Raw genomic sequence first — 12,443 nt, 5'->3', positions numbered from 1 at the left:
ACACCACTCCAGCCGACGCTTGGCATTGTGATCTTAGGCTTGTGTGCGGCTGCTCTGCCATGGAAACCATTTCATGAAGCTCCCAACGAACAGTTCTTGAGCTGGTTGGTAGCGAGTGTTGCAACCGAAGACAGACAGCGGTCCTGTTCGGTGAGCTCGTGTGGCCAACCACGGAGCTGTTGTTGCTCCTAGACGATTCCACTTCACAATAACAGCTCTTACAGTTGACCGGGGCATCTCTAAAAGGGCAGAAATTGGACAAACTGACTTGTTGGAAAGGTGGCATCCTATGACGGTTCCACGTTGAAAGTCACCGAGCTCTTCAGTAAGGCCATTCTACTGCCAATGTTTGTCTATGGAGATTGCATGGCGGTGTGCTCAATTTTATACACCTGTCAGCAACAGGTGTGGCTGAAATAGACGAATCCACTCATTTTAAGGGATGTCCACATACTTTTGTTTATATAGTGTAGCTTGTAAGAGAAGACAACAAATGAAATACGTTATGTAGACCTGCAGGCAGTTCAATATGTATATATCAGAAAATAAAACACACATATCATGACTGCAACATTTATTGACTCACACACTCCTTCACCCATTCTCACGAAAACTCACATTTTAAAAGCAAGCTGCACCCAAGTATAGTACAAATTGATCACAAGATTGCCGAATGAAAAATACGCTATATGGGGTGTTAAGGAGGAAGTTTCACGAAAACAATGCTAACATGAATTACAGTGTACACACAACGCAACAGTGTACACACAACGCAACAGTGTACACACAACCGTCAGAGTCATTCTGTTGCAGGGATACCCACCTGCATGCTGTGCAAAAAAAACAATCATGGTCCACAAGGACCTGATTTAACATAAGAGGTATATAATATCTGCATGTTTTGTCAGTACAAAATAAAACACTCATCTGCAAAACTAACCCATCGTCATCATTGAATCTCAGTGTACATTTAGGAGGAGGCAGAGAGAGCCTAGTGAGTCCAAGGAGACGCTCTGAGAAGGAGAGGGAGGAGGAGGAGGAGGCAGAGAGAGCCTAGTGAGTCCAAGGAGACGCTCTGAGAAGGAGAGGGAGGAGGAGGAGGCAGAGAGAGCCTAGTGAGTCCAAGGAGATGCTCTGAGAAGGAGAGGGAGGAGGAGGAGGAGGTAAACCAGCCGAGGAGAAGGAGGAGGAAGCAGGAGGAGGAAGCAAGAGGAAGAGGAAGAAGCAGGAGGAGGTGGTTTAGCAGGAGGAAGATGTTAAGGAGTTCTGAGCTTCCTGACAGTTCTCTTAGACACTGCGTAGCTTTCCGTTGCCACCAACAACAGACATCGGGACTCAGATATAGAGTATATACAGTACATACAGTACTTCTGACATCATCTAATATGTGATATACCAGGTAACATTCAACCCCTCCCTCTTCTCTCCTGTCTTCTTACATGGGAACTCTGAGGAATGCTGGGTGGAGTCAAGAGCAGAGGTTGGTGGAGGATACTGGTGGTGTAGGTAAGTGTTGTGTGTGTGTGAAGCCTCATGTCTCTCCATCTCCATCAGATAGTGGTCTAGCCTGCAAGCAGGGCTGGGGCACCTGGGGTTAGGGGTCAAACCCAGGGGGTAGAGGTCCATTATCACCAGCACTTAGCCAAGGGCACCAGCTGGGACGGTCTGATCCTTCGACTGGGACTGAAGATATCCTTCACCTCGGTCTCCAGCCTCACTCCGGGGACCTTGAAGACTGATACAGCTGAGAGAGCGGGGGAGAGATAGATAGATAGATAGATAGATAGATAGATAGATAGATAGATAGATAGATAGATAGATAGAGAGAGAGAGAGAGAGAGAGAGAGAGAGAGAGAGAGAGAGAGAGAGAGAGAGAGAGAGAGAGAGAGATAGATAGATAGATAGATAGATAGATAGATAGATAGATAGATAGATAGATAGATAGATAGATAGATAGATAGATAGATAGATAGATAGATAGATAGATAGATAGATAGATCACTTTTACAGCTTCACATCGTTATAAATAAAGTCAGGTGAAAAAGTTCCTCAGCCACTTCACCAACAGCAACAAAAAGATAAACATCTCCCATACTGACTCCTGGAGAAGCCTCATAGGGCAGTTGGTCTGACAGATACCGATCATGGCAGCTCACTGCAGCTTAGAACCTCAACACCACCACGCCCTCCTTCCAGACGTACTGGCTACTAGCTGGGACGTGATCAATGTTGGGTGTGGTCCTGTCCACAGTCCAGCTAGAGCCTCATCCCTAACAACTACAATGACTTCTCAACACTTGATGCTGCTCGCCACTGTTCCAGTTATATGGTGATACATTGTGTGAAGGTAAAAGGGGGTACTCATTACTACTAGTCTGCTTCTAGGCCTTCTCACTTCTGCCCTGCCGAGACATGGCATCATTAAAATAAGTTTGTTCATCCCGGAGAGAACCTTCTCTCCCCACGCTCTTTCACTTCTTAGTCGCTCTCTTTCTCTCAGTTGCCGCTCTCGCTCCCTATTCTCCTTCTCCGCTCTGTTCATTGATGTCTCTCCCCTACTGCCTTTTCTCCCCGTCTGGGATGCTATGCAGAGTAGTAGCAGTAATGATGGCTCATTATCAAAAGAGCAGAGTGTGTGTGTGTGTGTGTGTGTGTGTGTGTGTGTGTGTGTGTGTGTGTGTGTGTGTGTGTGTGTGTGTGTGTGTGTGTGTGTGTGTGTGTGTGTGTGTGTGTGTGTGTGTGTGTGTGTGTGTGTGTGTGTGTGTGTGTGTGTGTGTGTGTGTGTGTGTGTGTGTGTGTGTGTGTGTGTGTGGACATGTTTAACTATACTTGTGGGGATAGTAAACTGGGGACATTTTGCTGGTCCACCACAAGGTCACATGCTATTTCTAGGGGGTTTAGGGTTAAGGTTTAAATTGTTGTTAGAATTAGGTTTAGGGCAAGGAGCTAGGGTTAGGAGCTAGGGTGAGGGTTAGGAGTAATGGTTAGGTTTAGGGTTAGGAGCTAGGGTTAGGAGTAATGGTTAGGTTTAGGGTTAGGAGCTAGGGTTAGGAGTAATGGTTGGGTTTAGGGTTAGGTTTAGGGTTAGGAGCTAGGGTTAGGAGCTAGGGTTAGGGTTAGGAGCTAGGGTTAGGGTTAGGGTTAGGAGCTAAGGTTAGGGTTAGGAGCTAGGGTTAGGTTTAGGGTTAGGAGCTAGGGTTAGGAGCTAGGGTTAGGGTTAGGTTTAGAGTTAAGGTTAGGTTTTTGGGTTAGAGTACGGGTTAGGGGTTAAGGAAAATAGGATTTTGAATGGGACTGAATTGCATGTCCTCACAAGGTTAGCTGCGCAAGACTGTGTGTGTGTGTGTGTGTGTGTGTGTGTGTGTGTGTGTGTGTGTGTGTGTGTGTGTGTGTGTGTGTGTGTGTGTGTGTGTGTGTGTGTGTGTGTGTGTGTGTGTGTGTGTGTGTGTGTGTGTGTGTGTGTGTGCGCATCTGCCAGCATGTGTGTGTAGGAAACATTCAGCTGGAAGCCTACTAGTTGACCATATCAGACACTGTATCCCATTGGGCTTTATTCCCATCTAATACATTCCTACATTTCACTAATATCTATCCTAGTACTCCCTGTACTCTTCTTCTGTTCACTGAATATTATTTCTATGGCCTTGAAAAACACATCTATGTTTAAACCAAACCAGGCAGACTGTCAGCAGGATAGACAGACAGGTGGAGAGAGACTTCAAATGCAACTCTGCTTACTTATACATGCATTCTCCTGATATATATATATTTAGCCACCCGAGAGCTGTGGAGACAGTCTGATCTCTTCAAAGGAGCCATCTGTGCTCACAGTAGGAAGCTCGTGTCTTTAATCATGCGTCGGATGGGTAGACTGTTTAAGTGACAAACTGCACTGGAGTTTAGTGCAACAGAGTGCCAATCTCTCTCACTGGGAGGGAGAAACAGAGAATATTGATGGGGGGAGTCAGAGGAGGGAAACGTATACACATGAATACGTACGCACAGGTACAAACACATGCTTAATCTCCCACGTGTATAAACAGACACACACACACACACACACAATGCATCGCGTGACTGTTATTGCTCTGACAAAACACGTTCTTATTGCATAGATAGATTGATATGTTATGGGTTTTATTGAGGCGTAGTCACACACACACACACACACACACACACACACACACACACACACACACACACACACACACACACACACACACACACACACACACACACACACACACACACACACACACACACACACACACACACACACACTTGACTGTCATTGCTATGACAAAAAAACACAAATTCATATTGCATAGATAGATTGATATATTATGTGTTTCATTGATGTGGAGTGACACACACACACACACACACACACATACACTCACTGTCTCGTAGCTGCATGATGGGGGGCGGTAGCGTGTTGAAATAGGGGTGCTGCAGTGCATCCTGGGCCGAGATGCGGTCTCGTGGGATGGTGATCAGAATCTGCTGGGCCAGGTCCTCTGTCTTATAGGGCAACTGGGACAGTCTGAGGGGGAAGCAGAGGGGACTATAAGAGATACACACACACACACACACAGATGGACAACCCCCAATAGATACACATACTTTATGTAAATGATTTTACATCCATAGCCATTAGACATATAACAACAACCCAGCTACACTTCTCAGTCATTTGCATTAATTCAACTCAATTTTCTCTACTGGCGTGCATAGCTCTGTACCCCCCCCCCCCCCCCTGCTTTGTGTGCCTCCTCGCTGTCCTACCGAAGCAACTTTTATTTCACAATGTAATTATCTGCTATTTCTGTGTGTGTTTTTCTGACAGTGTCCATGTATTTGGAGAAAAGAGTGTTTGGTCCCAACAGGGGGTCTAGTTAATTAAATCCATGGCTAGAACAAGAGAGAGAGGGGAGATGGGTGGGGGAGAGGGGGGGCGGGCTGGGGAGAGATGGACTCCCATTCAACCATCTTGAAAAGACCTGCATTAAAAATCACACCATAACTCCCCTGAGTCTCGCTCAAACACCCGTTTTCCTTTTTTCTCTCCCTGAGCCTCCCCCTTTTTTTCCTCCCGCCCCCCCCCCCCTCCCTCGTGCTGTGCAGCAGGACTGACTTTGTTGATGACCGTGAGGATTCTCTCTTTCTTATCTCTCTTTCTCTCTCTTTCTCTTCCTTATTCACTGTCTCTCATTTAAATCCATTAGATCCATATTCCTAGTAATGTGTTTCCCAATTTCAGTGTGATTTCTTTCAGACTAGACTGCATTAGTGTGCTACAGACTGTTGAGTGGGTCTCATATTTGTTCTGACAGCGAGTCAGAGACTACTCCAGACATCCTAGTCTCCCATAACCCGACTGTGTGTGTGTGTGTGTGTGTGTGGGGGGGGGGCCCCTGTGGGCTGGTACAGGAGCAGAGCTGTGTTGGGTCAGATGTCATCATGTTGGGAGGAAGGGGGAGGAAAGCGAGAGGAGGGGGGAGACGTGCCTGGCCAGACAAAGAATCCCCTGTTACCACAGGGCTAACTGCCCACCTCTGGACCACCCTCACCTCCCCCCTCCCCAGCCGGAGGCAATGGAATGGGCAAACACACGCGGCCGTCCAAAACAGAGCTGTTCCATACTCTATAATATGTACACATGTATCCAAACTCTACCTCTACAGTCACTTATATGCTGGAGCAGAATACTACTTGTATCAAATGGTCACATTTACAGGTTGCTGAGCTACATTATACAAACCTGCACGAGTTAAACAGATCTGCAAGACATACTAAACACATTCGCAAACTCATAGTACTGACAGAACGCTGAGCAAACTGATTTCACCGTACCTTTTCCAAACATTCCTGAATTGCTGGGGCGCACACGGTTGAAACCACTCTGTAGGAAGAGGAGAGCAGCACGAGCAGGTTAGTTAGGAAATGTTTGGCCTGCAACTATGGCTGCAAAGGAATGCAAGATGGAACAGTGAGGTGGTCAGCCCACGGGACACTAAAAAACATATCTGTTTAAACTTACGGTAAAGTAGACCTGTTCTCTTTGATGATTAATGCTACAGCTATGGTATCCTGGAGGGGAGACTAAGTGAAACATGCTTTGGCACTACTGATCGCAATTTGTGGTTTCTGGGCCCTGGCGTAGAGTTTTAATGAGAGTGTTTTAACGGTTGGGTAGCCGATGCTTTTGGACAGCCCCGATGCTCCATGATGAATTAATAGTCAACCGTGGAGATGAAACTGTTTGAAAATAAAAACATGTTTTTTAAAAGAAATGTATGCGCTCAGTCTCTCCTGCAGGGTGCAACGGTGCATAAGCAAACATACATTTTTAGACAAGCGTTCTCTATAGTACGGGCTAGCTATCGCTTTCCCCTGGCCAGTCAGGGCACTGAAGGAATATTTTCCCAATTTTTTCCCTCTTCCCTTCTTGGCCTCTCCCTGTTCTGTGCTGGCCACCCGCTCTGCCCTGCTGAAAGCTGCCCAGGCCTTCATCTATTGGTCCATTCAGCTCCCACATCTGGAGAGGCCCAGTGGTGCTAGCAGCAGTCAGGGGGCCAGGCAGGGAGCTAGCCAGGAGGGAGAGAGGGGGAAAGGGGAGAGGAGAGGAGGAGATACCTAGCTAGGGTCATTCCCACACAAGGGGGGTGTCCTAAAACACCACAGTAACGTGCATGTGCACACGCACGCCTGCACTCGCTCCCACACACACACACACACACACACACACACACACACACACACACACACACACACACACACACACACACACACACACACACACACACACACACACACACACACACACACACACACACACACACACACACACACCCCCACCCTGCTGTTTTCCCCCTATGTCAACTCGTTCGCCATCCCAAACACAGCAGATTGGTACAATATGTTTGAGTCTATAGCTGTCAGACACAGAGGTTCTAAGTCCAGCCATCCTTCATGCCCAGATTGCCACCCCCACACAGACAAGGCATAGAAAGCTGTCTGGCTCACTCTCTTTCCTGTGTGCATGTGCGTGTGCGTGTGTGTGTGTGTGTGTGTGTGTGTGTGTGTGTGTGTGTGTGTGTGTGTGTGTGTGTGTGTGTGTGTGTGTGTGTGTGTGTGTGTGTGTGTGTGTGTGTGTGTGTGTGTGTGTGTGTGTGTGTGTGTGTGTGTGTGTGTGTGTGTGTGTGTGTGTGTGTGTGTGTGTGTGTGTGTGTGTGTATCAGAGCAAGTGAGCGGGGTTGAGCAGTTGGAAATCCCGCTCATTGCTGGAGTTGGTGCTTGCACACTGCTCTAATGCTCCATGGGCTTTCATACTGCTCAGCGTAAAACCGCTCCGGGCTCATAGGGAGAGAAAAAAATGTCACACCAAATTCACTCCATTCATTAAAATCACGATTTAACTAACACCCATCTATTTTTGTGACAACCTGGACCTACCAATTGGGTTTTAAGTATTGAAATCAAACCAAGTATTTGAATAAACATGAAGAGGTGAATGTAAGAATGTCATATTTAAACCACATATAAACACTATATATGAAGCCTAAGAAGGAACTAAAATGAATTATTTCGGCTATATTATTTCAATGATTTCAAGGCTATAGCCTACAAAAAAATACATTGTGAAGCATCTGTGAGTGCGACACAATAGGCTGTTAGGGACATAAAGTGCTCAGCATTTAAATAACATTTTGTTGTATTAAATCATCATCTATAAATTGTGGATATTGGCTGTGACTTAGAATGAAATACAAATGAAACAAAAAATGAAAGCATTTTTGCACTGAGCTCGTAAAGTGAGCGCTACCGGAGCGAAATTGGAGCGGGCGAGAAGACCGACGCTCCAGTCTTTGAGAATCTCGATCCACAAGCATCTGCCTGACTTGTCTGTCTTCTCATCTCCCAGCCTCACCGCTCTGTTTGCTTTACACATATTTTATACATAACGTTCTCTCTTATACTGCCAAACGTTTCTACTAGCCCATCTTCTCTCAGCATCTCGTCGCCCCCAACCAATGTCAGAGCCCTTATTGAACGGCATGGGGCAGCGCAGACAGGACCCACTGTGTAGTTTGGAGATTCATCTATGCATTTATTCAGCATTTATGAATCTTATGTTTATTTATTCATGTTTGCTGAGGAACTTTAAGACTTTAACAGTCTGAGGTTTTGAATTCCTATGGGTCTTATAGGAGAGGAATTAGCAGAGACAGAGAGTAACCCATATTTTCTGCAGCTGCAGCACACACACACACACACACACACACACACACACACACACACACACACACACACACACACACACACACACACACACACACACACACACACACACACACACACACACACACACACACACACACACACACACACACACGTATAACTAACCTTGTGGGGACACGCAATTCAGTCCTTCAAAATGCTATTTTCCCTAACCCCAACGCCAAAATCTAACCTTAACCCCAAAAACCTAACCTTAGTCCTAGCTCCTAACTCTAACACTAATTCTAACTTTAACACTAAACCCCCGAGGAATAGCACTTTAACTTGTGGGGACTAACCAAATGTCCCCAGTTGGTCAAATGTTTGTTTGCTTACTTGTATAGTATAGTTAAACACACACACACACACACACACACACAGCCGTGAAATATGTCACCCTCAAACTCCCTTTGTAGCCCATTACTGGAAGAGTGGGAAGACATGCTGACTCAGGTTCAACTCAGCATGACGTTTAATCTCAGGGTTGGATGGAAGAGTATAAAAGACTGACAAGTACACACAGCTGGGTATGGTGTCGTTGAGCGTGGTTTACAAGGTGAAAGTGAGAGATCAGCATAGGCAGGTCAGAGGAGTAGAGCTCTGTCCAAAACCACACAGTATTTAGGTCCATTTGAAGATCTTTGCCGTTCTTGTCATCATTCTCTCTCAGAATGATGATAGAGTTAACTCCCACACATAGCCTTCACACGGACTCCTCTCGCAGGTGTGTTTGTCGGCCACACGTCATGCATCTCAACTCTCTTGGGCCACAGTGCTTTAGGAAGAGCTTTAGAAAATACTCTCTTCCCACAGCCGTCTTAAATGCCCCGAGTCTGGAAAGCAAACATAGTACCATAGACAAATAGACCCACAGTCCCATGCAACCACAAAAAAAAATGTATCTCATTGACTTCTGCTGCCCCCTAGTGGTTAGGGATGAGCCACACAGAAAACCACGAGACGAGTCTGCTGTGGTTTATGTCGAATTTATTACGTGTGTAGATTAGAATGTAGATTACCCAAACTAATCCCTCCCTGACCTTTCTCTGACCCAATGGGAATGACTGTATTTTCTCAGCAGCACATAGATTGGATTATTGTAATAGTCATGAGGGCGGAGGAGGATGAAAGGGATGAAGAGGTTCTGACCTGGTCTGAAGTTGGGCAGCTCGTTCACTCCTGGCCACATCTCCTCAGTCGGGACCCCTACGACCTGAAGACAGACAAAAAGGGTCCAGAGTGAGTCATTAACCGTCATCTCTACTAGTTTTTATGGATCTACACTCTTAGAAAAAAGGCTTCCAAAGGGGTTCTTCATCTGTCCCCATAGGAAAACCCTTTCGGGTTCCAGGTAGAACCCTTTTGGGTTCCATGAAGAACCCGCCATAGAAAGGTTCTACCTGGAACCAAAATGGGTTCTTCAAAGGGTTCTCCTATGTGTACAGCCGAAGAACCCGTTGAGGTTCTAGATAGCACCTTTTTCCAAAGAGTGTAGAGAGGACGATGCCATTGAATAGAGTGATCCTACTCACAGCCCATATTTTCTGCAGCTGCTCAAAGACGTCTGCCACCCCTGGAAAGGCTGGCGTTCCCTGGAGCATCTCAATGAAGATGCATCCAGCTCCCCTGGAAGACAACACAGGATTGAGAGAAGTCATTTAAGAAATCAGTGAAAAGAGAGAGAAGGACGGGACATCATTCTTCAGCACCTCATAATCGGCACAATAAGTGAACTACTTTGGTAAAAAAACAAGGGTAGGTTTTGTATCCTAAGCAGTCTACTCATCGAGGGCAAAAGATAGCGTGGAAAAATGGGATGGATTCAAAAACGTATCCTTGGTAAAATATTAAAACCCTCCAAAATATACAACACGAAAGCAAACACCTAGGTTATGGCCAACCCATTTGATTATTGCTGTTAAAATACTCCCCTGTTGCTACATTTCTCTTTGTATTCAAAGTCCTTAAACAACACGTGGTCCCAACCTCTTCTATTTGGAAAAGGTCCAATAGAAACCTGCCCAGATATCATTAACATTAATGCACAGGATGGTTTATACCAACGCTTATGCTGTTCATTAGTACAAAATTCCTTTAACTCTGGGGGGGATATAATATTTTGCTTAGGAGAGAAACTCTAAACGTTTGATTTTCAGTATGGCACCAAAACATCGTTAGACGAAGGCCAAGAGTTTAAACTCTTCTGAACACGCAACATTCTCTGAGCCAACCTGACGTAACTCACTCTGTAGGAGAGTACTAATGGCAACACTAATGACAGCTACTCTAACAACATCACTGATGCCGCGCTCAAAACAACTGGGAACTAGGAAATCTCAGCCTTCAGTGCGTTCAAGACAACCGGGAACTCGGGGGAAAAAACAGCTCCGACTAGGTAAAATCATTTTGAACGGTCATCCAACCCGGAACTCCAAGTCGGAAACTCGAGCATCTTTCTAAGCTCTGACCTTCCGACCACTGAAGTCATGATTTAACCACGGGTTTTCCCCCAAGCGCCCAGTTGTCTAGATAACACCATGACACAGTGGTCTAAGTAGTTATATCATCTCTAGAACAGTGTGGTCCAGTGTTATTCTGGTGTTATTCTGGTCCAGTGCTGGTGGGTTCAGATCTGTCTGCCCAGTGGGAAAAAGCTGACTGAAATGACGTTATTGCAACCATGCCTGCAGGGTGGTTGGTTATGGAGGATGTTCAGTCCCTGTCCAGATATGTCCAACTATGTCCAGTCCACTCACCAGATGTCCAGAGCAGTGGAGTAATCAGTGGAACCCAGGAGGACATCAGGAGGCCGGTACCACAGAGTGACCACCTCAGACGAATAGGTCTGGCACGGGATGGACTTGGACCGGGCCAGCCCTAGTGGATACAGACGGAACCATATAGTTATAACATGAATACAATAGCACATATAACATAGACATAACACCACCTGTATACATGACCAAATGACACATTATACAGAGAGAGTTATTCACAGGGCTTCACCATGTGGAGCTAACGTTACATATGTGGGTTCGTTTGGGGACTGTACGCTTTCAAGAATGAGTGCCACCATAGGTTTCTTCAGGGGATAGCTGGACAATGGACTAGCAGGAACTTCAGAGGGTGTGGAGGGGTTGGCTAGGGTTAGGAGGTTGTGGGTTAGGGTTGAACTGGGATCTGGACACGAAGCTAGGATTAGGGTTGTGGTTCAGACTAGGATTAGAGTTGAACCGGAATGTGGACATTAAGCTAGGGGTTTGGGTTTACCGAAGTCAGCCAGTTTGAGCTCCCCCAGGTAGCTGATGAGCAGGTTCTGGGGTTTGAGGTCCCGGTGCAGGATCCTCCGACCGTGGATGTAGGACAGACCCCGCAGTAGCTGGAACATGAAGATCTGATGGACACACATACAGACAGGCACACAGACAGACATGCAGGAAGAGTATGGTCAACGGTGAACAATTAAAACAATTGAAAACACAAGAGGACAGATTTTCGGGTGAGAGGGAAAAGGTATGGTATTTGTTGAGGTTATGTTTCTCGAAATATTGAACTTACCCTGACATTGTAGGAATGCAGGCCCCCTGGGTGCTGCGTCATATACTCAGCCAGGTCTGTTTGTACGTACTCAAAGACAAATGTGAGTGCCTCTTTGGTGTGGATGATGTCATGGAGCAGGACAATGTTGGCATGTTTCAGGCCTTTCAGGAGGGAAGCTGGACAGACAGACACAGAGCTAAGACCAATTCCCTTTGTTTACAGTGGGAATGGAATATGATAAGCACATGCAATTCTCCGAAACATGCTAATGCTAACATGACTTGACTTCAGTTCATCTTCCGGGGGGGTACTCTGAGACATCGAAAGGATCAATCCTGTTTTGCATGCACAGCATGTGCCTCCTGGAAAAGCTCTCACCCTCCCGGATGGCAGTGAATGGTACGCCTTCTTCAGTCTTCATCCGGATCACCTTCAAGGCCACCAGGTGCCCGTTTATCCTGAGGGCAGAGTAGAGGAGAGTAACAGAGAGAGTGAACTCCCCACAGCTCAGTTATGGTGAGGAGATACAGGCATATATAGTATTACAGGCAAATACAGTCATCAATTATAATTTACAATGGAGAGATACAATTCATGACCTCAGTAAATGTTAATGAAAATCT

The 12,443-nt window shown here is 46.1% G+C and overlaps 1 protein-coding gene across 5 annotated transcripts in view; it reads right to left on the bottom strand.

The window, feature by feature from the left end:
• Positions 1-557: 557 nt before the first annotated feature.
• The window catches only part of LOC124008953 (cyclin-dependent kinase 15), a 34,802-nt gene continuing 22,916 nt past the window's right edge, over positions 558-12,443 (bottom strand). For 4 of the 5 annotated variants that reach the window (XM_046320563.1, XM_046320565.1, XM_046320562.1 and 1 more), the window contains 9 exons: positions 12,199-12,278; positions 11,839-11,996; positions 11,551-11,674; positions 11,037-11,157; positions 9,813-9,906; positions 9,430-9,493; positions 5,854-5,902; positions 4,401-4,543; positions 558-1,744 (listed from right to left, as the gene is read on the bottom strand). In XM_046320563.1, the coding sequence (XP_046176519.1) occupies positions 1,629-1,744; positions 4,401-4,543; positions 5,854-5,902; positions 9,430-9,493; positions 9,813-9,906; positions 11,037-11,157; positions 11,551-11,674; positions 11,839-11,996; positions 12,199-12,278 (949 nt within the window). In that variant the 3' untranslated portion in view covers positions 558-1,628. Of the gene's footprint in view, positions 1,745-4,400; positions 4,544-5,853; positions 5,903-8,325; positions 9,114-9,429; positions 9,494-9,812; positions 9,907-11,036; positions 11,158-11,550; positions 11,675-11,838; positions 11,997-12,198; positions 12,279-12,443 lie in introns of those variants that run through there. The other variant, XM_046320564.1, reaches the window with a different exon arrangement.

Source organism: Oncorhynchus gorbuscha, linkage group LG21 (genome assembly GCF_021184085.1).
Source record: "Oncorhynchus gorbuscha isolate QuinsamMale2020 ecotype Even-year linkage group LG21, OgorEven_v1.0, whole genome shotgun sequence".
In the NCBI taxonomy this organism is placed as follows: Eukaryota; Metazoa; Chordata; class Actinopteri; order Salmoniformes; family Salmonidae; genus Oncorhynchus; species Oncorhynchus gorbuscha.
This window is presented reverse-complemented; position numbering and strand designations above follow the sequence as displayed.